The sequence below is a fragment of the Telopea speciosissima genome, chromosome 4 (assembly GCF_018873765.1).
Source record: "Telopea speciosissima isolate NSW1024214 ecotype Mountain lineage chromosome 4, Tspe_v1, whole genome shotgun sequence".
In the NCBI taxonomy this organism is placed as follows: domain Eukaryota; kingdom Viridiplantae; phylum Streptophyta; class Magnoliopsida; order Proteales; family Proteaceae; genus Telopea; species Telopea speciosissima.
In genome coordinates this window covers 60,250,407-60,276,274 of record NC_057919.1, presented here as the reverse complement: position 1 = coordinate 60,276,274, position 25,868 = coordinate 60,250,407, and the positions used below count along the sequence as shown (strand labels likewise).

Here is a 25,868-nt window from a genome sequence, read left to right as displayed (position 1 = left end):
ACATAACAGTTTAGCCAACACCACTGTCTGTCAATCCACTAGTTCTCCATCATCATTATCATCATCTTTGATCATCGATTTTTTCTTTTTCTTACCCCTACTTGCACCATTCTTCCCATCCACAATTCTAGGGATTGTGTTTTCCACTACCTTTGGTACCGTAAAACTGAAATCTGAAACAGAAACACCACTGTACTCAGGATTTGCCTCAAGAAACTTCGCTATCTCAGTAATGGCTCGCAGTCTCTTTCCAGTTGAGGTAATATAATAGGCATCAAACTTAGAAAAATCTTTTCTAAGTACCAAGATTCTTTCAAAACCAACTGGAGTCTTTGGAATATTTGGTTTGTCAATGGCCCAAATCTTGCTGCTGTCATACTCAATATCTTCAGGATCCTCACAAGAGACACCATATTTGTTGTCGCAGACCCACGGATCCTCTATGAATTTGCTTCTGATGTCTTCAAACTCTTCTTTTGTGGGAATCAACCTCCATTTGAAGCATTCACCACACTGTACGGTATACACAGTCGATGGTTTCTACATGCACAACACAAAGATGAGGTGGTTAGAAAACTGTAAAACATCTACTGATGCTAAACAAATACTTGGCTTCAAGGTGGTTAGTTTCTCCTATGTTATACTTGCTTCTATGGGTTAGCCTAGCCACTAGAATGAACTTAAACCAACTTAACGTAGTAGGAATCCTATGGTAACAAGGAACTCATGACCAAATTTAAATTACAGTATACAAATGATACAAGTCAAATACAACATCCAACCCCAATAGTGAAACATGATCCAATGCAGAGAATCATTGAAAGATAAGTTTGAAAGTCTCTTTGTTCTCCTTATCATTAACAGATAAACCATTTGCCGACACACGCGCGCGCACACACACACACACAGATAAACCAAATATATTTATATATATAAGAGAACGCAACCTGGTTGTGTGCAGTGGGAAACCCCTGCGGCCAGACACAGGGCCGCGCAAAATGACCGCTGCGTCCTCAGGTATTTCTGCCTTTCCATGGGGACACAGCGCTCATTTCACATGGTCCTGTGTGGGTGCAGGGGCCGCGCGCCGCACACGACCAGGTAGATTGAATGACACCTCTATAGGTGTGTTTAGAACTTGACACCTTCATTTAATAGCCACTTGTAACTCTTTTACTCAAGCATTAAGTACAGCACTAAATAAATTTTGGAAATTTACCAAGGGTAAAAAGGTAAGGTTACAAATCAATCGACACTTTACCAAAAAAAAAAGGGTAAAAGACACTTTGGGTACCCAATGTTTGAACAAAATATATCTAAGATACCCAACATTTGTGATATTGAATTTGAGGTACCTATTTTGATATTCCCAATTATACCCCAAACATAATTTACACTGCCGCCACCACCATCACTGCCGGCCAGCCCCACCCCAACCCACACCATCCTCTTCCCCGCACGACCACCGGCCCCCACCCACCCCCCTCTGTTCCTCTCCCAACACCCCACTCTGCCCTACCCCATTCCATACAACCCAGCCCACCATACCCTACAACCTCGCCCCACCCATCCCTGCAACACAAAACCCCATGGCCCACACCATCCTCTTCCCTGCATGATTACTGGCCCCCACCCACCCCCCTCTGTTCCTCTCCCAACCTCCAACCCACCCTGCTCCACCCCACCCCCTGCAACCCAGCCCACCCTCCCCTACAACCTTGCCCCGCCAAGCCCTGCAACCCAACATCCACCCTGCGCCCCCAACGGCCCAACCCCTCCTCTAAGACATCAAAAACTAAAAACAGGGAGAAGCTAAAGCTTCAGAAGAAGACGAAGAACCTATCAAATAGAAGAAGTTAAATCTGTTACATCTACCTCGTTTCTTCTACTCATACAGAAATGTCAAACTAAGACATGCCTCATTCTCCCTCCATGAGCTACTAGCATTCAAACGAATGTCTAAAAGAAAAAAGAACATGGCCTGATCAATAACCCAACTCGAAACCAGTCGGACAACAGAACCTACGTCATCTGAGATGCCCACTCCCAAATCTTGAAGTTCAGCTTATATAATTTATCCAACCCAAATAATAATAATCAACATCAAGCCTGTGAATCAGGCTTCCTTGGTTGACCTTCCTACTCTCTCGCCTCAAAAATCCTTCTAGACTCCTGATCTGCCTGAGCAACGTCTTCTGAACATCCATAGCCCTGAGCGCCTGAAACTCGAGGGGTTGTAAGCAATCCCCCAAGAATGCGAACCCACACCCATAGAACAGATTGATCAGAATGATTGTATCCCTGGTGACCAACCACGAGAAAGCAATCAAAAGCCAATATTTGACAACCCCAGCGACATTCATTGTCAGCTGCCTCTGTCTCCGCCTGCAACCCCGCCCCATCTCCTCTGCAACCCCACCCCTAGACCTGAAACCAAGAGCTCTCTTCTCCCCTACCGCCCTCATCTATTCTTCCTCCCTAACCCCACCCTGTCCCGCACCCCCTGCCCAGCCCTCTCTCTCCTGCTGCTCAATCGCTCAACAACACCCACCACCCGCTGCCCTGTTTCATTCCCCCCTAACCCCTCTGCACCTTCTGTCCCAAACACTGTCGCCTTCACCCTTCTTCGATTTGAACCAAAATACAGTCACCCCCCCCCCCCATCTCCTCCACCACCATCGAATCTGCAACAGCCCTTCCCTCCCCTGCACTCTTTCCCCATTCAATTCCATCATTTGCGAAGACAACAAGGGTAAAATTGGGATTCTAAAAAAATAAGGAACCTCAAACGAGCATTATTGAAACGTGAAGTACCTCAAACATCATATTTATGGAATGTGAAGTACCCCAAAAGATACAATTCCAACGTTGGGTACCTTACGTGCAATATTGAAAATGTCAAGTCATTTACCCAAAAAACAAACTCTATTGACACCTTTAGGGGGTGTCAATAAGAAAATCACATCTATACCTCAAATAAAATAAGAGAGAACGAACAAATAAAGCAAGGTTTCTGCCAATTCTAAGTTATCTGAGGTATTGATGGAAATCATTCTGAGTTTATAATGATGATATCAAACTGAAAAAGGGATTGAATCCTTGAACAGTAAAAGTTTTCTGGAAGTGAATGTCCTCATTTTTCAGCAAAATCACAGAAATAAGAGTCCTTCTATCAATCAAGTTCACTAACAGACTTTTTAATTGCTGATATTAGTAACAAAAACACCAGAAATTGCATCTAAGTTTACGCATTCATTCACCATGATGGCACCAGTTGACTACCTAGTCTCTGTAACCAAGCCAGCTTCATCCACACCATAACCAATTTTACCATAATCATTAATCGGTCAGTATAAGTCCATCTGTTGCTGCCCTCAATCATTTTGTCATAAATTACTTACAGGCAAACTCTTGGGAAGGGGGAAGGGGGAAGGGGGAAGGGGTAGGGAAAGGGAGGTGACTCTTACGATTAGCAGTAAAAGTAGGAGGTGGGGTTGGACAGAAATTGTTAAACCTTACGGTCTTGAAGCGCTTAGTAGGGTCACAAGACAATTATGGGATTTGTATCTATTTCCCCAAGTTGTCAAGTTTTTAGAAGTTTAGTTGTTTAAACAGAAATGTGTGTAAATCAACCCAATCATTTAGCCCTAGAAAATTTCATTCCAATGGCAAAGGAATGAGGATATGCATTCAGAACTCCTAAATTTCTTCATACGCAGTTCTGATTTTAAACATGCTCACAATAATTAAAATTTGGGGAATATCAAGATCAGATTCATACGTCGAAAATGGATTAAAGACCTATATCAGTTTTCATGATTTCTTTATGCCATAAATTTAATCGGAAAGGAAATTTTTGTAAGGGGATACTAAGGAAGTGAAGAGAATGCAAGGGAAGCATACCTCTAGGGTTTTAGGAGTTTCTTTACCTCCTCCTCCTGGCTTCATCCTTTCCACAAAACTCCACTGCAGCTTCTGCTCCTGAGAGAAACAACGATCACCTCCCTCGCCTTAAAAGTTAAAACCAAACAGAACAAACCCCTCGTGCTCCACGTGAGCACTTATTCCTCTGAGCTTGGGTAAAGATGGTCCGTAACGGCCGAAAGTAACCCCCCTCTGATGTCATTCACATATGAGATGCCATTTCTAGTCTATCCCTTTCTATTTCCTTATATGTATAGTCAAATTTTGAATTTGAAAGCAACATGTCATAGGCCAGCTATTAAAACTGTCTTCATTCCCAGTCTGAGAGCTACAACTTTATCAAGAACAGCCGAGCTTGGGTAAAGATGTCCGTAACAGCTGAAAGTAACCTCCTTCTGATGTCATTGACATACGAGATGTCGTTTCTAGTCTGTCCCTTTCTATTTCTTTATATGTATAGTCAAATTTTGAATTTGAATATATCACTCTGAACTAAAATAAAAGAAAGAGGATTCATATTTTCAAGTTTCTTTGAAATGACTTGACTTATAATTTTGTAATTCCCACCTACCCTTTTGACTCAAGTTTTGTGTTCCAATTCAACTCTTCAAGGCACAGCTCATATTTGCTTTACCCCCTATTAGAAAGTAATTGGAATAGGAAGCCTAATTGTTATATATTGATCCTTGATATCCCCATATTTGCTTCAGTACTCCAAGATTGCTCCCCTACTGACTCATGACTCTTTTTTGGTAGAAAATCCACCATAATAGTATTATTATTATTTTTTGGTAATTAATCAATCGCATTCTTTACAGCTCATTAGTGGACAAGTTTTGGCACAATGGTTAAGTTGCACTATTGTAACCTGTTGGATATTCTTTTTTGTTCTTTACAGCTCATTACCACTTTACAATGTCCTACAGTAGCGAGAGCCTCATGCACTGGAATTTCTTTTTTATTCTTTACAGCTCATTACCACTTTACAATGTATGGAAAAACATGGTCAGCCAAGGTTTAAAATCCTAGAAACAGACATGGGATCGGCCTCCTCAATTTTGATTCAAATTGGATCAAAATAGATTAGACCTAGAAAATGAAATCGAGATGAAGAAGCAAAAATTACATAGATACGTGTTTTGGATTTTTTTTTTCGTCAGTCTTGTAGATCTTAGATGTAAATTTCATTGATATTATATTATTTTAATAATTACAAGAAAAAAGAAATGACTAAAAATGAAGATCTAAATGCATTCACGGATGTATCAAAATAGGGGTTTGAGAACCGAGCATAATTGAAATTAAGTTTGGCTTATTATGAATTGATTCCAATCCGATTCTTTGAATCATGGACTCAGCCAAGGGATTCCAATCACTTGAAATCCTTGCTAATTTATTACTTTTTAGGGAAAAAGAACGTCACCTGGTCACATGGAACCTGCGCCAGACACAGGAGTGCTCAAAATTACTACCCTGTCCCCCCATGAAATCAAAACTCTCATCCATGTTGATGCCATGGCATGTTCTCACTGGCCCCTGCACTGGCGGGTGCCACACGACCAGGCAGCATTCTCTTGCACATTTTTTAAAACCTTGCTACACAAACACTGATCCTTTGAGAACCCAAATGCTGGGTCTAGGACCAAAGCCCAAAGTTTTTTAGTTGAGTTGTATACGAGGGGCAATGAGAACAATGGTACAACCTAGCATATATTAATATGGCAAAAGGTTCCTGTCCCCGCCCTAACAAGAAGAGATCGAGGAGATAAAACCCCCTATTTGATGCATCGTAATCCCACCCCTTGTGTGATCATACATGAAACCCTCCCCCTATTAGTATCTATATAAGATCTTCTCATTACTGCTTACCCAAACTTATGAAATTGTTTTTCTTTTTCCTTTTTGGATCTAAGAAATATAGCACTTAACAAGTGGTATTGCTTTGTTCTAGACTAAGCCCAAATAAGATTTAAGATCACCTACCCTTATATGTTTGCTATATGTACAATTAGGTAATGATATTTGTCCTTTTTTTTCTTTCATAAATGCCCCTCCATGCACTCTTAGACTCTCTTTGGTATGGTTTAAATTTATGTTTATCTGATACATAAACATAAATAAATGTGTTTGGTATGATTTATGACCCCTATTACTCATTAAAATAAATCAATATAAGCATATATTCGTAAACAGCTCGAGAGTGGTTTATGATTTATAACCATAAACTATTAATGTTTGTTTATGCAGGCACCATTAATGAACACATGCAGAACTGCTACTTAAGTGGGGGTCAAATGGTAAATTAACAAAACTTAGAACAAAGCCTCTCTCTCTCACCAACCCCCACCCCGCCCTCACCCTCTCTCTTAACATATATCGTATTATATAATATATATATATATACACATTATATAATGTAAAATATATTATATTATACTATATATTTATATAATATATAAATATAATATAACACATATTATATTATATGCACTACATAATATAGTATCTTATAATATAATATATGTACTACTATATATTATAATATTATATAATATAATATAAAAGGAAGGCTTTTGTTATATATACATACTATATATATATATGTAAAAAAGAACGCTACCTGGTCGTGTGGCTCTTGCACCTAGACTCAATACCACCTTGCCTCCATGGAAAGTAGGAGTGTGCGTGTGCAGGCTCTAGAGGCCCAAGCAGCGTTCTCTCGCCCTATGTATGTATATATTGATAAGAAAAGTTTGGAAGTCCCTTTGTTCTCCTTATCATTAACAACGAAACCATTTGGTGACACTTCAATCCATGTGGTAAAAATACACACACACACACACACACACACACACATATATATATATATATATATATATATAGAAGACTCTTCGTTCTCCTTATCATTAACAAAGAAAACGTTCGGTGACACTTCAATCCAATCCATGTGGTTAAAATTCACACACACACACACTGTTTGAATGACACCTCTATAGGTATGTTTAGAACTTGACACCTTCATTTGATTGCCCCTTGTCCTATTCCCAAAAGGATTTAATGCAGTTTTTTCAATGAGGGTAAATCTGTCATCTCACATAGGAACTACATTAAATGATTCCTTAAATGACTTTCAACTCTTTGGAAACTCCTTTTTTATCCATGCATTAAGTAATAAAATAAATTTTTGGAAATAAAAAATGGTAAAAAAATGAGGTTACAAATCTATTGAAACCTTAGGAGAGTCAATAAGAAAATCACATATATACCTTGATACTGCAAAATAAAATAATTCTTTTTATATACTTCAAGTTATGAGGCCAAAAGAATAAAATTTAATACTACAGAAAGTAAAAAATAATTAGAAACCACTTAAAATACATACCTCAAATAAAATCATAGAGAACAAACAAATAAAGCAAGGTTTCTACCATTTCTAAGTTATCTGAGGTACTGATGGAAATCATTCTGAGTTTATAACGATGAGATCTAACAGAAAAAAGAGCTTGAATCCTTCAACAGTAAAAGTTTTATGGAATTGAATGTCCTCATTTTTCAGCTAAATCATAGAAATAAAAGGGTCCTTCTATCAATCAAGTTCACTAACCGTCACTTTTTAATTGCTGATATTAGTAGCAAAAACACTAGATATGCCATCTAATTTTATGCATTCATTCACCATGGTGGCATTAATTGGCTACCTAATCTCCGTAACCAAGACAGATACACCCACACCATAACCAATTTTACCATAATCCTTTATCGGTCAGTATAAGTCCATCAGTTGCTACCCTCAATCCTTTTGTCATGAATTACTTAAGGCAGACTCTTGGGAGTGGGAAGGGGAAGAGGAAGGGGAAGGGAAAGGCAGGCGGTTCTAAAGATTAGCAGAAAAAGTAGGAGGTGGGTTTGGATAGAGATTGTTAATCCTTACGGTTTTGAAGCGCTTAGTAGGATCACAAGACAATTATGGGATTTGTATCTACTTACCCAAATTGTCAAAGTTTTTAGAAGTTCTGTTTAAACAGAAATGTGTTTAAATCAACCCAATCATTTATCCCTGGAAACGAAATGGGGAAGGAATAAGGATATGTATGTAGAACTCCTAAATTTCTTCATACGCAATTCTGATGTTAAACATGCTCTCAAGAATTAAAATTTGGGGAATATAAAGATCAGGTTCATGCGACGAAAATGGATTGAAGGCCTATATCAGTTTTCATGATTTCTTTTATGCCATAAATTTAACCGGAAAGGAAATTTGTGTAAGGAATACTAAGGAAGAGAAGAGATTGTCAGGGAAGCATACCTCCAGGGTTTTAGGAGTTTCTTGACCTACTCCTCCTGGTTTCATCCTTTCCACAAAACTCCACCGCAGCTTCTGCTCCAGAGAGAAACAACGCTCTCCTCAGTCCTCCCTCGCCTTAAAAGTTAAAACCATACAGAGCAAACCCCTCGGCCTCTGCGTGATCACTTTCTTCCTCAGACTGTTTTTTCTATCTCCAGTTACAATGATCCATCCGGGAACAGCCAATCCGATTTGGTTCATTACTAGACCTTGCCCTTCCAGTAAATCTTATTGAGTCTTGTAAATGGGCCTATGCTTTGCCGTACAATTTCATATCTTATTGATGGATTCAACATGGTCCTGGAATTTTTTTTGCCCAGATCAGGTTTGGGGCCTTCAATCCAGAAAAAGAGGGTGCGGAGCGAAGATGAAGACGACGAAGGGAGGGAAGGGAAAGTCATGAACCCTACCGAGTAGTATTGAATTAATTCGTCAGGTCTTGAAAATTGTAGTGAAACTGAAACCATTTCTGGGCTTGCAGGGTTCGTTGATCCTCTGAAGATATGTTGTGGGTGCCATGTGTGGTGTGGGATGAAACGTCAATGGTAGCGAGGTCCATGGTGCTTCTGGTAAAAACCTTCAAGCTACATAATCTGGGACGGTGTTCACTGCTCTCTCTCGGGCAGCAAACCAGAGGATTGCAGACGATATCCTCTTTGGTGGACTGACCGACCCACCGTTTCACCTCATTAGACAACCCAAATAGCTGGTTCCAATAATTTAGCATCTCCCACAACTATCTGAACTCTTAAGAACCCTACCCATCAATACAAGCTAACCAATTTAGATTTAAGAAGCTACTACAGGCCATGCGACCCCAACCAGAACAGGTCCGGCAGCCAACATCACCGTCCGACCAGCGGGAACACATGCAGGTAACTCGTCCGGTGCCGTTGCAATTCGGACACCTGGGCCACTGACTAGCCATCGGCTTCTCCAACACCGATTTCACCAGCACCGCACCTGCTAACACACCGAGCTCTGTTGCAAGCTGAGACGCCACGATCGGACTCATTTTCTCTTAACTGTTTCTCGTTCAATCCGTAGGGAGATTCTGATTTTCTGAGTTCAGTCGAAGATGCAGAAGAGAGAAGAGGACCGGATGAACCATGGTGGGTTATTCTGCATCCAATGGTTCATCCTCCTCGTACTGATTTTTTATAGTGAACCCAGTCAAACCAGTGGGTTATTTGGTTTCGGTTTAATCTCACCGTTTTTAATCGGGTTTTTTTTCAAATGCCCCTGAATTTTTACTATTTCCAAATGCATCTCTACTTTCCAAACTTTGTAACACTCTAGTCCAGTCCATTAGTGGTTTCAGGAGTTTTAATGACCAAAATGCTCTTATGATAAAAATCCACCAAAATTAAAGAGTAAAATGCCCAAATTGCCCTCATCTTTCCCAAATAGCTTAGGGTTTAAAACTGAAAATCGAATAAAATATAAAATCATCCAAAAAAAAACCATCTTTTGCATTCTCAAAGAGATCATTACTGGAAGGATCTATGGGTAGCAAATTATTTGACAACTCAACTTTGATAAATTTGGAGCAACCATTGAAGATGCAAGGCTAGAAACCCTGAAGGCTGCTGATTGATGAGATAAACCCTCTGGTATCTCAAAAAATTCCTTTTATCAAAAAAAAAAAAAATATCTCAAATAATTCCAGACGAGAGAGCTTCTGTCCATTCCCCCATCTCCACTATATTCCTCTAGTAAGATAGACTTATTTGCATCATTGAATCCACTGCAATAAAACTCAGTAACATGTTATTGCATGCAATCACCATACACAGAACATTGCAATCAAGTGATGGTAAACCTGAGTTCCATCATTTGTAATCCATGGAAGAAGGAAATAAAAGATTATCTCAAAGATTTGCTTTCATATGGATTTTCTGTGTTGGATAATTGAATAACAAAATTGTATTTAAACTTGAAAGACATAAAAAGCAAGCAAAAATAGGTCATTATTTATCCTTCAAATAGCATAATTAGCAATAGCATGTTACACAAACAAGAGAACTAAAACTAAAAGGTAATCAAAGTCTTCAGACTGTTGCTCAACCTTGAGTCTTTGTCCATACCATTCCATTCTCATTTATCCAATGACACACTTCAATTAGGCCTGGTCCAAAACCTAGAAGTTTGAAAGCAAGATGGTTTGGGTTCCAAGTTGATGTATCATAGTGGCATGACATGATCGCATGATTCACTTTCTTCTGAGCATGTATATCAACCGCAAATACTTTTACTTTCTGTAAAACATGGCAATAATAGACTTGAAATGGGAATGGCTGACTATGACATATGGCTGGTGATTCAGAGAGGTTTCCATAGATGAGTTTCACAGCCCCGATTGTGACATTCTCATAAGATCCTTCCACACTCTCAGTAGTCCATAAGCATACATGGTGCCCTAATTTCTCGACCACAAAATCAATGAGATCCTTGGTAGAAGTCACACAGGTGCTCTGCTTTCCTCGAATGGGACTTTTCTCACATGTCTTGATGGTGTCTTGAATATATTCATCCATGTTTGATTCATCCACCACTCCAAAAAGCTTTTTTAATTCCTCGATCTTGTTAAAGGAAAATGGGATTTTTGAAGCCAGAGATCGCGGCAAGAATGATTTATAGGACATGGGTCCCTTAGATCAGGAATAGGCATGAAACCTCCCTCTTTCACCATTGATTCTCGAAAAAATGGCAATCCCCCTTGGCTAGCAACAGGCAAGGGTGTTTCATTTGGAGAATCATATTTCAGTTTGGCAACATTCCACTTGGCTACTGATAACAGGTTAGTGTTGTCCCTTGCCTTCTTCTCCATTGCATTTGTAGAACAAGCAACATTAGCTTGCTTACAAAATGAATGCAGATTGGAAGCCAATTCATTTTCCTTCATAAGTTTCATAAACATTGCCACCTGATGGAAATTTAAGGGAGAAGCCTTTGCAGCTAACCAACTTGGAGGGTGTGGAAGACCAATTTGTTTTTCCCAATACTGTAAGAAGGCATTTTCAGCTTGATAACCCTACAATTTCATAGGAAAAATAATCACCAAATAAGAAAGATAAATCAGGAACAAGCAATAAATAATGGGAAATCATCATTTTTCTTACCCTGAAGTATGCTAAGATCAGAAGTCCAAGCAATAGAATGGGATGCTTCATGATGGAGCTGAAACAAAGAATGGAATGAGTTGGGTTTGTTTCATGGAGGAGTGTTTGTATTTATATAGATACAAAAATTTTGTAGTACCAACAAATAAAAAAGAGGAAGCTTTTGTCAGTCACCCTCCCCTACATGGTTGAATGTCTTATTGCAATTTTCATTTACTCCATATGAAAAAGCGAAAAACTTTCTCCTTTCTAAGTACAGTTGAAACAAACTTCCTACTCCCCTTTAGGTGTCAAATTTTACAATACCAAAATTAACCTGGGTTATTCTCAAATATCCCGTTTTTTTTTTAAGGCTGGGCACGCTGCCAGGAGCCCAGCATGTATCATCCTCTCTCCTCCTCTTTTGGAAAATACTCCTGTGTTCAGCCCTGTGATTGGTGCATATCGTTAACTTAATTATTAATGGCATCCACGAGTACTTGACTAAAAAATGGGTTCAAGCGGTAATTTTGGTACTCAAACACTTTAGTAGAGTAAAGGAGATAGTTTGATTTTTCTTCCATATGGCAGATATTTGGGTGATGGAATTTCGGGATTGAGCTCCTCTCCAGGGAGCCCAGCGCCCAGAGGGGATCCAGCCATTGGGCTATGCTGCACACATCCTGATGGTTGGCTAGGCGTATGTCGGGATGTGTGTGGTACATTCCAACTCTTGGATGCCCCCTGGCCCCTGAGCACTCCCTGGCCGTTGGGCTCCCTGGAAAGGAGCCAGATCCTAAATTTTGTGGTCTTGATCTCCTCATTATCATCCATCCATTTGTGAGGTTTTAACCACAAAAAACAATGAACTCAGTAAGCATTCCAAACCCCAAAAAGGCAATTGCAAAAAATAAATAAATAAATAAAAGAATAGACGACTTAAGAAATGTGCACTCAACGAAAAGGACTCAAACCTTCCCTTTTTTAAAAGATTATACACCACTTAATTCCTCTAGCGTTCCTAACTTACCAAAAACTAGGGTGTTAGAAATTTTCGGTGTTCACGTAAGTGAACTTAAGTGAACAACTCACAGTCGTTCAGATGGAACATTCTCATAGAATGGATTCTATCTTAATAGTACGTTCGCGTACGTGAACATTCCCTTTACTCAAACAATAATACATCAATCAAAAATTTGATGCTCTAAAGTATAATTGAATTAAGGACATCTCTTTGTGAAGAACCTCAGCCGTACCCTTTTAAGGTCAAAAACTTCCCATGTGGTTGGCTATAGGGACAAATCAAATTACCACTCAAGGAACCAATTTTTATTTTTGGGTCATAATGCAAAACCATGGAAGGAAAACTTTGTGAAGAGGGGAAACTCGGAAATAAATATTGCAAGAATAGGTAAGAACAATTTAGGCATAAAAAATATACCACAGTTATTATTCAAGGAAATTTTGGCAATAAATCAATTAAGATATGTCTAAAGAGAAAGTCTTCCAAATCAATGATGAAAGAAATCAAATGTTATAATCTTCCGTCCCCCACCTCCAATTGTAGAAAGTTGTCCTTTCTTTAGAAGTCCCATACTCCCATCCAACAAAAATGAAGGTAGGGATTCTCTTCACTGTGGATGAAGAGAACTTCAGCCCCTTACGTGTAATGTAACTAACATGCAAATTTCTTGCAGTTTTTTTATTGGCAGGCGTTAGAAGGTATCCCTAAATCAGCACCAAGTTCTGTCATATGGAAAGTTGTTGTGGCAATTTCAACTATATGGATACTAGAAAATAGTCTAAGGTAGGGCACATGTCAAATTTTAGACTTAGATTCAAGCATATACCCTCCCATGTATGGTCTATTCACTTTTATTTTCAAATATCTATTTTTTTAAAATTATATTTTTCAACGGATTTCAATGATTTTGTTTTTTTTTTGGTGGGGTGGATGGGGGGGGGGGGAGGGTTATTTGACCAACTCCATTTTGGTTCACTTGGCATGTGAGCAATGGACGACCTTGGGTTCTACTTGTCCACAAAATTTCAATTATGCCCAATATACCACATGGTAGACATTTGTGTAATCTAAAGATACCGTTGGACTATTAAAATTTCTCACATGATTTATAGATACGCATGAAATTTTTTATTTTTTTTTATCTCTTCTTATTTTATACCCAATACTTCAACTGGATGCTAATTGTAAGTATTGTGGTCCTCGGATGGAGGTTTCCTCGGCCTTATGGCGACAGAATTGTCTTTGATGAATAATAACGTATCATTTCGAAACATCTTCATGGGGATTGGGATCATGCTTCATAAAAAAATGGAGTCGCCACCTAGGATTCAGGCCTAGGACCCAATGGGTGTAGCCTCATTCGGGGTGAGCGGAAATGGGTTATGTGATTCCTTATGATCTGGTCAGAAATTATGGGTAAGTGGTCAGGATTATGAGTGTGGGAATGTATAAGCACCCCATCTCGCCCAGTTAAACCGATCTTTTTACTAGATGCAAGGTTTCAAAAATTCTCCCTTAATAATGCATCCTATATCAACATGTAAGACTAAATCATGATGCACTAAACATGACAAAGAAAGAAAAAAAATAATTACTCTATTACGCTAAAGTGAACTACTTTAGTGGTCTACATTGTGTCAAAACAATAAGAAGGAAAGAGATAAATTTCTATCAAGAAATAAATGAAAATATATCAAATGTGAAATATGTGATGTCTCACGGCTCAGGTGGAGATGGATGATCGGCTTGCCTCTCTCTTGTCGGACAGAGTAAGGACTATATGAGATGAGTTTCGTTACTCAGACTTCAGGCAAAACAACGATTGTATAAGGGATTTTCATTATCTGTATACAGGCATAATAATGGTTGGGACAGATAATTAGTAGGATCACTTTTTAGGCGGGGTAATTGAAGGATCTACCCATCACCATCGCCAGGGTGATTCCCTACTCTCGGAAGAGACAAATTGGAGAGAAAGGGCCTAAGAATGCTCTAAAACGGAGTTGGGGAGGGTAATTGAAGGATCTACCCGTGGCTTAGGAGAATCCTCACTCAAAAATAGCTTCAAAGAAAGAAAAAGGGCTAAAAACGGGGCTGGGACCTCTGTTAGTTAAAACGGGAGCGGTAAAAAATGGGGTTCGGGACAGACGTATTTTAAACGGATCAAAACTTGAACAGGATGGTAAAAAATATGGTCAAATATGTTAAGAACGGCAAAAAAATGAAAACAAACAGTACGCATTTTAAACGTTTAGACTTTTTTAGTACAGGACCAAAAAACCGGTAATATATACATATAAATTAAAGAATTTACATAATTGATGTCTGCATTCAAAGTTTAAAATAAACATAACATCCAATTATTCAAATATTTTATTTATTATTTTTTCATTTATCAATTAATCTCTTATGCTTATATTTAATATTAAGGCTATTAGTTTACATTAAGGTTTTGGGAGAGAGAAAACATGAAAGGTTTTAGGATAATAAAACCGTGGAGATCTTAGAGGCCCAATGGGGGAGAAATTTTAGAGGAGATGAGAAAGCCGTGGCCCGTGGGTGGCATGCGGAGGGAGTTAGATATGTGAGAGAAAACATAAAGAGGAGAGAGAGAGATGGAGAGATGGAGAGATGGAGAGATGAGATAGGATTTTAGGAGAGATGCAAAAGATAAACCGTAAAGAGATTTTAGGGAAAAGAGAGGAGATTTAGGAGAGATGGGAGTTGCTGCTTGTAAAAGTGCTCTCAAGAGAGCATTTTTAGTCCCACATAGGTAGTGGTGTCCTTGAACAAAAATTGTTAAAACTATAAAATGAGTCTTAGACTCAATGAAAAGTATCTTTCAACGTTTTATGGGTTTTGGGCCTCATTAATGCTTAATCTATTGATGTTGAGAACCAATTGGGTCCCATTAATAAAGGTTAAAATTTATTACAAAACCCTTTTTTTGATTTTAAAAAATGGCTGACGCATTTTAATCGTGTTTAAAACTTATTTTTCAGCCGTTCACGTTTTTTCTCGTCGCTTTGAGCACAGTTTGGTTTTAACTAATAGAGGTTGGGACCCTCTCCCTCACTCTATTTCTTCCTTGTTTTTGGGGAAGGGGGACCCCCCTATTTATAGGGGGGCACTCATAAAGCGCTACACTGTGTTGGTCCTCCACGGCGCCGTAGATGATATTACCACGTTGATGTTTGTACTTTTTTCATTGTGTCGTATTTATTTTACGCGATGCCGTGGAAGCCTTTCTGCAGCATTGTGGAAATCTTCTGCGGCGCTGCGCTTAAGGCATTCCCCCAGCACTCCAGTTTTGGGCTTTTTATGGGCTTTCAGGGGTTTTTCTAGGTTTTTTCCTCCTTTTTGACTTTTCATTAAATTTTTTGTCGGGGGGCTCTACCTCCCTACAATCCCTACGACCCGCTAACCGGCTAGCGAGACCACCGTGGTTGGGAAATGTGAGCAATACCTCCTTCAACATTTGGTAAAAGGGTATTATAAGTCATTTTTAAAGATGTCAAGTATATTTGGCTTAGATGTAGAGGCAAAAGTTCTTCTTGAGAGAGATACCGATGTTTGTCCGTATCCTATTATTATCGTCGCTGGGGGGTGACAAAATTCAGTGTCTACACCAATGCCAACTTAAATAATTACAAGCAACTTAGATATCTATTCTAGCTTCTCCCAATATATTTCTGTCACACTAAAAATGCAATACACCTTAGTCTAATGCATTCTACTTACAATTGAACATTTAAAACTCTTATTTAGCCTCTCAAAAATTAGGAACTACATCTTTGAGTATACTCATTAACAAGCTTTGCAAATGATGAAGACTTGACCTCTAATAATTTAGCTGGGGAATCATATTCCAGTATAATGCCTGCTTAAGACCAAAAAAAAAAAAAGCATATCAATCAATGTAGGTAAGCACCTAAAAAGATAACAAAATATATTACAAACCAACAAAACCCATTTGATTGTATTGTACTAATTACTAGCTACCAAGTACTTACCATTATCGAGAAGGAGGACCATATCAATATCAAGAATTGATGTTATCCTATGTGCAATTGTGATGATAGTAGATCCTGAGAAGTGTTTTCTAATCGTTTGATGAATTAAATGGTCAGTTGCAGTATCTACTGACGCAGTAGCTTCATCAAGTACTAACACTTTGCTCGTCTTGAGTAATACCCGCCCTAAACAAACTAGTTGCCTTTGACCCATGCTCCAATTTTCTCCATTCTCAATCACTATGATAACCACCATATGAAAATGGGTTAGTAATTTAGGATCTTATTTTTATTTACTTTTCTTCTACTTTTTTTTCAGAAAAGGAGTTAGGGGCTGGGAGGTTGGGTTATGCATTTGAATTTAGATATATCCTACTTTTTGTTGGAAGGGATTGTGCACTTGTGCATGTGTAAATTGATGTCGAGTAACTTTAAGATAGCGTGTATGAGAAAAATCAACCTGCAGAATCAAGCTTCCCTTCCTCCTTTCGAATTTTATCACCAAGTTGGCATCTATCTAAAGCCTAATACAAGAAAAAAAATCCATGTCAACTTACCACTTAGTTTGATTATTCAAAATGACATAGAATTGATCATTAAAGATAAGATAAGAAAAAAGATGAAATGAAGAAGCAAAGGGTATCAAGTGCAAAAGGAAATTGGGTGGCAAAAACAGTGCACTTCCCAAGTCCCAACTATGAGAATCTCTTGGATGATACTTGGCCTAAAGATGATTTAACGTTTCCAATAAAAGAAGACCATAATGAGAAAGGAATTCATCTAGATACATGTCCTAGCTAGTGTAAATGATTTAAAAAAAAAAGAACAAGAATTAAAGACAAGACGACCACGAGAAAGGAGTTTATACAAATGCATGTCCCAACCAGTCAATTGCGATGGGTTTGTTTTGTGTGTGAACATCAGTAAGCAAAATATATGTCCATCATTTCTTTGTTCATGATTAAAAATTATTCATCCAAAAAAAAAACCACCCACCTCCCAGATCTGTTCATCAGTATACTCTTCAAGTGGGTCAAGATTACTTCTTAGAGTCCCCTCAAACATTATTGGGTCCTGCGGGATGATACTCAATCTCGATCGCAAGTCATGAAGACCAATTTTAGATATGTTGATACCATCTATCAAAATTTGACCAATTGTAGGTTCAAGAATGCGGAAGAGAGTTTGTACGAGAGTTGATTTACCACTTCCTGTTCGACCAACGATGCCAATATTCATCCCTCCAGGGAAAGTGCATGTGAGACCTCGCAAGACAAGAGGAAGGTGTGGGGCATACCGGACCTACATATATAAAAAAAGAAATAAATAAGGAGATAATGATTTTGAGGAATCTAGATTAGGGATTACCTGCAGATCAACAATATCAATTTTCCCTTGTGAAGGCCATTCACGACCTAGCATATTTTCTTTGACCGACAGAGGAGGTTCACTAGGGATGCAGGCATATTGTAGTATTCTCTCAACAGATATCATTTTGTTCTCAAGACTACTAAGATCCCAGACAACCCCCTGCATACTTAAACTAAGCCCATATGTGACTGCTAAACCCACAACACCTTCAACAAAGAAAGGAAAATAAAATAAATTCAAAACAATCAATCAAAGTTGCCCTAAAGTATGAATTTATAAGATCTCAAGTTCATCTTTTTACCAGGACTGAGTACTCCCTTTGGCACTAAGATCAAAAAAATCAAAAAGATGACATATGTGATTGATGCCAACATATCCATGCGGAAGCATAACCACTCAACTGCACCAGAGAAATAAAATTTGGGTCGGGAATACGCATCTACCAGCTTGAAGTTTGTGTCCATAAACCTCTTTTCTTTATTGAAGCATCTGATTGTAGTTAAACCTAAACTAGATTCAGCTAAATGCTGTATAATTGGAGCTTGGCACACTCCGACCAGCCGTGATAACTCTCGGGCTGCAAATATGTAGAATTGCTAATGAACAAGGTTCACCAAAAATAAATAAAAATTAGGTACAATGTATAATAATGTAAATTAATGAGAAAATAATACAAGATCTTTTTTAGAGGGATTTCTTAATATGAGCCGTTTACATTTTGATGATTGATAGTGACACCATCATCAAGAATAAAACTCTAGGAAAAATATTTCATTACGTTTTATTTATTTCAATTATTCTTTTTTAAATGGTTACAATTTTCTATTTTTATTAGATTTTTTATTGAATTATATACAATACTTGTATGTGGACTATATCTCGAAATTTCTATCCCCAAATTCTTAGATGAATATTTACTGAACATGAACATAATTGTATCCAAAGTTTTATGGTACCCAATTTTTTTACTTTACCAATTTTAGATAATATTTTCAAATTTAAATTCATGTGCCCATTTCAACATTTTATGCCAAATCAAAATTTAGTCTTATTCACTTTTGCCAAAAAGTGCATGAATATGCATTTTACAGGAAGAAAAAAAAAAAAGTAGCATAATGCCACCTTGGTACTTCACTTTTGCTAAAATGCAATGCTTTTGCATGTTTGGCTCACAAGCTTCACTTAGGAAAGAACTATGGATGTGAAGGAAAGATAAAAGAAATAAGGGAAATGGAAAAGAAGGATAAAAGAAATGGGAAAGAATAGTTTTCCATAAATCATCAATTAATTACTAAGACGACATTGGTTCCTAGGTAACCCACCTAGATAGATGACTCCCAAATATCTACCACATTGCAGTTCCATTGGGCCTCATTTTTTTTACGACATGGGTTGTCTAAATCAATCATCTATCAAATTTGATCCATGATTTGTTGAAAATTTCACTTTCAATTTAAGTTCATCTATTGAAAATACAAAGGTAAAAGTCCAAAAATGGCGGGCCATACAATGAATGGATCAAGGCACAACATAGGACTACGTGCACAAGGCTGCGCATTTAGGGTGAGGTCAAATGTACACCTACAGACATTTCGGACTTGAACCAATGACCAAGTGTTTAGCAAGTGAGCACTTGACTAATGCGTCAAGAATGACCTTCGCGTTGTTTGGTCTTTTTTTTCCATAAAATTTTGGTAAACAAGGACTACAACTTTGCATTACTTTACATGAAAATGTGTGATTAGAAAAATAGATCTCTTGTGTATATTATTTATAAATTCACGAAAATATTAAAGTCAAATTAACACTTTCAAACCCAAACATATGCGCATCTACCACTAAATGAATTTTTTTTGTGAACAAAGCAAAGCACATTCAAAATTTATTGAACAAACAAAGCTTGAACCAATTTGAATTACAATATGTTAATCATAGAAAAAATATGGTTGAGCTTGATTTAAAATTTTAATAATGAGAAGAGGAAGTGTCTACAGAAATACCCGGTACCAAATGCAAGTCACCGTCATCGGAATAAAAACTATTAACATTTTCCATGCAACCTGTGACATTACTGCAGTAGCTCCCAAAAATCCTATGATTGAGATAAGAAGTTCTTCAATTTGATGTGGAATAGAGGTATCAACTACACTTTGATCTATGGATGCCTATATAAAAAAATTTTACTTAAAATTTAAAATTATATCAACTATTATAGTGATCAAACAAGATTATTTGGATCCAAAGAGTAATTAAGCATATTTACTAACCCGATTTAGAATCCTTCCACTTGGAGTAGAATCAAAAAATGACAGTGGTGCACGAAAAATACACGAATGCATTTTGTTGAAGAGCAGATTGGCAGTCTTGCACCCAACAGTTACAATGAGCATGGACCTTATAAGTACACAAAAAGAGCTTCCAAAGGTCAAAGCAACATAAACAAAGATGAGAGTGGATCCTGAAACATAAGGTCTCACGTCATTTGAAACGGGAGTAGCCAACACCATCCAGTAACAACTGACTATTAAGAGAAGATGAAAAAAAATATGTGCCAACAATATCAGCGGTATTAAAGCCCCTTTATATATAGTAGTAATATATTTCCAGTAAACTGAAAGACTAACTTCACCCTTTTCTCTCTTTTCTTCTTGGACAAGCTGCCCTTCTGGCCCAATTAGTTTATCTGTTTTGTAATTTTTGGGGTCCCTTTCCTCATCATCTTGAATAGATTTCTCACTACACAATATATCACCATCTTCCTCACCATTAACTAAATTATCCAAAATAGCCTCACGATCAATAGAATTAAGTTTTGCTAAAGCTTTCTTCTGTGGATCCATTAACTCCATAAAGTCAGTTCCTGAACTAAGAATTTCTTCATACTTTCCTGCTTGAGTAATCATTCCATTTCTCATAACCTATCAAATAAGAGAATGTAAATAATTATTCTTAAACTAGAATGAGGGAGTTAAAATCGAAAAAGAAAGATCGCATATTCTCACCAGAATAAGATCAGCAGAACGTAAAAACTCTACTTGGTGTGTAACATAAATTACTGTTTTTGAATTCAAAATTCCCAGCAAACACTCCTGTCACAAAAGTTCAAATATTCACATTTATGCATTCAAAAAAAAAAAAAAAAAAACTTTGGTTACTTAAAAGAGTCAAATTGTTATACGTATTAATCTACTTTTTTTTTTAATAATGCTAGTAACATCAAACAATAGGTTTCATGCAAGAACATGCATCACTCAATATTGTATGTTTATATGTATTGTTTATTTAGATAGACATGAGATCAATTTTTTGACCAAACTCTATTTCTAATGAAAACAATTGCGACATAAACAATAAGATGTATATTTTCAAGTCAACTTCATCAAGGAAAGCTTTGGATGTAGAGGTCAAAGAGTAGCTACCTTAAATAGGTGAGTTCCTGTGTGAGCATCCACAGCACTAAAAGGATCATCAAGCAAATAAATATCAGCATCATTGTACAAAGCACGTGCAATCTGAATTCTTTGTTTCTGCCCACCACTTAAGTTGACCCCCCTGTCCCCTATGATAGTTTGGTCTCCAAAGGCAAACAATTCTAGGTCCTTCTTCAACGAACATGCTTCAAGGATCATCTCGTACCTTTCCTCCTCCATCTCCTTACCAAACAATATATTGTCTATGATCTTGCCACTCTGTATCCAAGGTGATTGTGCAACATAGGCCTTCGTCCCATTCAACTTAATGGCTCCAGATATTTTCGGCATTTCCCCCAATATGCATGAAAGTAGGCTTGACTTACCTGACCCAATAGAACCACATACAGCCACTTGCATACCTTGGTACACTTGAAAATTAAGATTTTTTAATGTTATATTAGGGGAGAAAAGGTCCCAAGAGAAATTCCCATTGACTATCTCAACTGCAACATCAGAACCATCTCTTGAAAGCTTTTGTACTATATTCGGATGAAGATCATCAAGACAGAGGAATGAGACTATCCTATTAAGAGAAACTTTAGTCTGAACTATCATAGAGATTGTGTCTGGGAGATTATAAATGGGTACCTGCAATATCTCAAATGTTGAAATTGCAGATAGAACCTTCCCCGACTCTAGTGGAATTCCCATAAGCACACAGAACCCAAAAGTAACCACAGATACACACATGGGAGCAGACAAGAAAAAGAACGAAGTCATAGCCAAGGTATAAAGTAACTTTTTTAGCCATCTTGTTTCAAATTTCCTGAGCTTGATTATCTTTGCCATAAATTTCATCTCCCAACCCTGGAGCTTGAGAATTCTTATATTCCTCAAAGCCTCAGATGTTACCTTCATCCTTCGATCCTTTGAATCCATTAATTCCGCTTGAAATTTCTCTTGTAGTTTTCCCACTGGAATATTTGCTAACATCAAAATCATTATGACAACAAAAGATACAAGTGAAGCAAGCCCAAGGTTCATGTACAAGATCAACAATGCTAGAACAATTTGAATAGGCACCCGCCATATATCATGCAAGTACCAACTGAAAAATGCAATCCTCTCAACATCAACACATATCAAGTTAATGTTCTCCCCACTAGTGTGGCTCTGCTTTGCATGGCTAGAAAGCTTGAGACTCTTCTTATAGATTATTGCAAATAAGGCAGTACGAACCCTAATTGCCATCTTTCGCAATTGAAAGAACAAGTGTCTATCTGAAAGTCCCCTTATGAGCTTTGCAAGAAAGAAAATGAACACCAGTGCATAGTCTTTATATTTTGGTGCGTGGGAGCTATTGAGATACTGAACAAAGGCATCAATAAGGTAAGGCCCAACATACGAAGCCAATGTGCAAACAATAGAGAGTAGACCAGTCCATAGTATTTCTTTCCACATTAAGAAAATCAATGCCTTAACCAGATTGTGTGTGCTTATCTGACCACCATTACCATGATCAAATTTAAGTTTACTTTTAAAATGAGCAAAGACCACATTGGCGCTATCACAATTGGCAAGTCGAGGAACATCTTCGAGGTCCAATGTTTTTTTATACCCGAGTGCAAGCAACGGGTAAATCCAAGCAAAAGTAAAAGTACTAATAAGATTGGCATTTTCATAAGGAATTACATTTTCTCCACCGATACATGGTCCTTGTTTATCGTCACTATTGTTTTGACTAGAACTAGTTTTCAAAAGAGGCTCCAAGAAATGGAAATATATATCTTCTCGTCCTTTGCCAAATAACCCAGCATAACAAAAGAACAAACCAGTAATAATGGATACAACATTAGAAACCCATAGTAGTAATGGTAAGGATGAATATTTCCAATACAAATCAAGAAGTATAACAAGAAAGGAACAAGACATTAGGAAGTAGAAGGCCCACCAAATCCTTAGTAGAATGGGAAACTTGCGCTCACTTGAATGAGAACATTGGATGTGCAAGTAAGCAGAGATTACAAACCAAGTAAGTGTTCTGAATGTAAAGTCCAATTGGGCAACAATCTTTAAATCAGACCAACCACGTTTATACACAGAGAGGTAGTTTAACACGTATAGGAGTAGATCACAAAAAGATAGACTCATGCAAGATATTAGGGCTGCCCAATAGTATAAAATGTATGAATTCTTCAATGCTGATTTTGAATTCTCAAGGTTAGGCATCCTGCATCTCTTGCAAACCCAAGAAGTGGATAAAATTAATAAAAAAATTAGGTGTGAAGAAGCAGAAAACCCATGTAGAAAAATGGCTGCAGAAGACTGCGAAAATAATCTCCAAATATTCATATCTTTCTTTGATTCTTCAAAAGCATCCATGTTTGCAAATTTTCTTTTCTTCTTGTAATTTGATGACTTAGTTTAGGTAGATCCAATACAAATCCCATCAGTTTTACCACATTTTGAATTGATGCAGGCTCATTTGCAAAAATATTGTGCAAACTCTAACATATAAATACCAATCATTTCCACTTTATGAATCCCATAAGATTTAGACCAATAGTGGAGTCTCAATATCACCCTTACATGAAGTTGAACCTGTTAATGAACAAACAAAACAAATTAAAACCATTTGACCATATAGGATGAGCAAGAGAATTGGTAAAATTTCAATAGAAAAATCAAGAATGGAAGAAGCTACAGTTATATATAATTTAGTATATGTTCAATTGAGAACATCAATGAAGAGAATAGAAACTTAGTAATCTGATTGACCAATAAATATTTTGGAATAATTATATGGAGCAAACTACCAAAGGAAAATGATAGTTATCTCTCATGAGAAGTTTCTCTAATTTTGGTAGAACACTGAAAGAAAACCAGCTCCTTTTAGCCTCAATGGTGATTTAATGTGATGTGCAACATTTGAGTGAAGGGTTTATTCAAGGGTCGATGGAGAGAGAGAGAGAGAGAGAGAGATGCACCTTGACGAAGAAGCTTCAAATTATTGTGTGTTTCTGTAACAAAAAAGTGAATTTCAAGAACTTCTTCAACGAACCAAAATATTTCCCTGTGCCTCCCTGAGAAATAGGAAAGTTATCCTCTACCTAGAAAGGCTATAGAATGTGCATTCCTCGGATTGCGCCAAGTCTCAATTAAATTAAAGGGAAATGTTTGAAAGAGATCCAACAAAAATTTCCGTTGAAATGGCCACCCCCTAAAATTAAACATCTCACAAAATCACCCTCAAAAGGGAGCCTAAAAAACAGCATCTAATTAGATAGAGATCCCATTCTACATCTTAAAAATAGGAAAGTTGAGGGTAGATAGAGATTTCACTCCCCACCTTAGAGATTCCACTCTCTACATTGCCACCGCCCGTGTATGGTAAGCTAGCAGGCGGCACCAATGGGATGCCGGATGGAATATCATACAAGAAGAGCAGGGTCATTTCAAAGTGGCAAGAGAGAGATTGACACAGAGGGCACTAACCTGCGATACATTGGCAGTGTGTCCAGCATTTTCCAATAACTTTTTTTGGAAAAAAAAAGGGGAAGATATCACGTAATTATAAAAATATCCCTCAATTTTGGAAAATTTTGCGTGCCCCCCCCTAAAGTTCTTAAAAATTAACACATGCCCCCATTCCATTAGTTAGGACTAACAGTGTTAAAATCAAGGGGTAAAGTGATATTAAAAATGCCTTTGCAAGAAAGAAAAAAAAATCCACAACTCATCTTCCCCAAATCATTTAGGGTTTGAAAAAACTTGCAATTCATCTTCCATTTTTTCAAACCCTAAGCGATTAAGGGAAGATGAGTTGTAGGGTTTTTTTTTTCTTGCAAGGGCATTTGTGTCACTTTACCCCTTGATTTTAACACTGTTAGTCCTAAACTAACAAAATGAGGGCATGCGTTAACTTTTAAGAACCTCAAGGGAGGACGTAGAATTTTTTAAAATTAAAGGGTTTTTCTGATAATTACGTGATACCTTAAGGAAGGTACGTGAAAATTTTCAGAAAAAAAAAAAAGAAAAGAAAATATACTAGTGAAGCTAATGAAATTCCCATCAATATCAAGGAACAAAGGTGAATTTTTATCACGGTTCCCTATCTGGTATGGTGCCCTAGTGCATCTAATAAAAGGAGGTGGACCCCATCTGGGCAGTGTGTTCGATCGAGGGTGGAATGGTCATTTCAATCTCCCTATGAGAATGAACAACCGCACAACCGTACCAATCAGCGAACTCCACAGGCGACGATAAAGATTCAACAAAGGTTACCACCTGGAACGGCGTTCACTACTCACTGCAGACAATATCCTCTTTGGTGGACTGACCGACCCACCTTTCACCTCATTGGTAGACAACCCAAATAGCTGGTTCCAGCAATTTCGCATCTCCCATATCTATCTGAACTCTTAATTAAGAACCCAACCCATCAATACAAAAACTAACCAATTTAGATTTAAGAAGCTACTACAGGCCATGCGACCCCAACCAGAACAGGTCCGGCAACCAACATCACCGTCCGACCAGCGGGAACACATGCAGGGTAACTCGTCAGGTGCGGTTGCAACTCGGACACCTGGACCACTGACTAGCGATCGGCTTCTCCAACACCGATTATCACCAGTACCGCACCTGCTAACACACCGAGCCCTGATTTAAGCTGAG

At 37.7% G+C, this 25,868-nt stretch overlaps 3 protein-coding genes across 3 annotated transcripts; all 3 read right to left on the bottom strand.

The window, feature by feature from the left end:
* Positions 1 to 30: 30 nt before the first annotated feature.
* Positions 31 to 8,386, bottom strand: LOC122659490 (methyl-CpG-binding domain-containing protein 4-like). Its single transcript, XM_043854594.1, has 3 exons — positions 8,307 to 8,386; positions 3,904 to 3,981; positions 31 to 540 (listed from the first exon to the last, which is right to left on the bottom strand). Exons 2-3 carry the CDS (start codon positions 3,946 to 3,948, stop codon positions 31 to 33), a joined length of 555 nt encoding a protein of 184 aa, XP_043710529.1. The 5' UTR covers positions 3,949 to 3,981; positions 8,307 to 8,386.
* A 640-nt stretch (positions 8,387 to 9,026) lies between these two features.
* LOC122659489 lies at positions 9,027 to 9,363 on the bottom strand. The gene has a single exon (XM_043854593.1). The coding sequence runs from the start codon at positions 9,282 to 9,284 to the stop codon at positions 9,027 to 9,029; it is 258 nt and encodes an 85-aa protein (XP_043710528.1). The 5' UTR covers positions 9,285 to 9,363.
* Positions 9,364 to 16,170: 6,807 nt separating this feature from the next.
* On the bottom strand, positions 16,171 to 23,760 carry LOC122660511 (ABC transporter C family member 3-like). Its single transcript, XM_043855848.1, has 10 exons — positions 21,198 to 23,760; positions 20,781 to 20,867; positions 20,046 to 20,696; positions 19,779 to 19,943; positions 18,080 to 18,374; positions 17,776 to 17,984; positions 17,404 to 17,709; positions 16,868 to 16,931; positions 16,408 to 16,647; positions 16,171 to 16,274 (listed from the first exon to the last, which is right to left on the bottom strand). Exons 1-10 carry the CDS (start codon positions 23,571 to 23,573, stop codon positions 16,174 to 16,176), a joined length of 4,494 nt encoding a protein of 1,497 aa, XP_043711783.1. The 5' UTR covers positions 23,574 to 23,760; the 3' UTR covers positions 16,171 to 16,173.
* Positions 23,761 to 25,868: the final 2,108 nt, after the last annotated feature.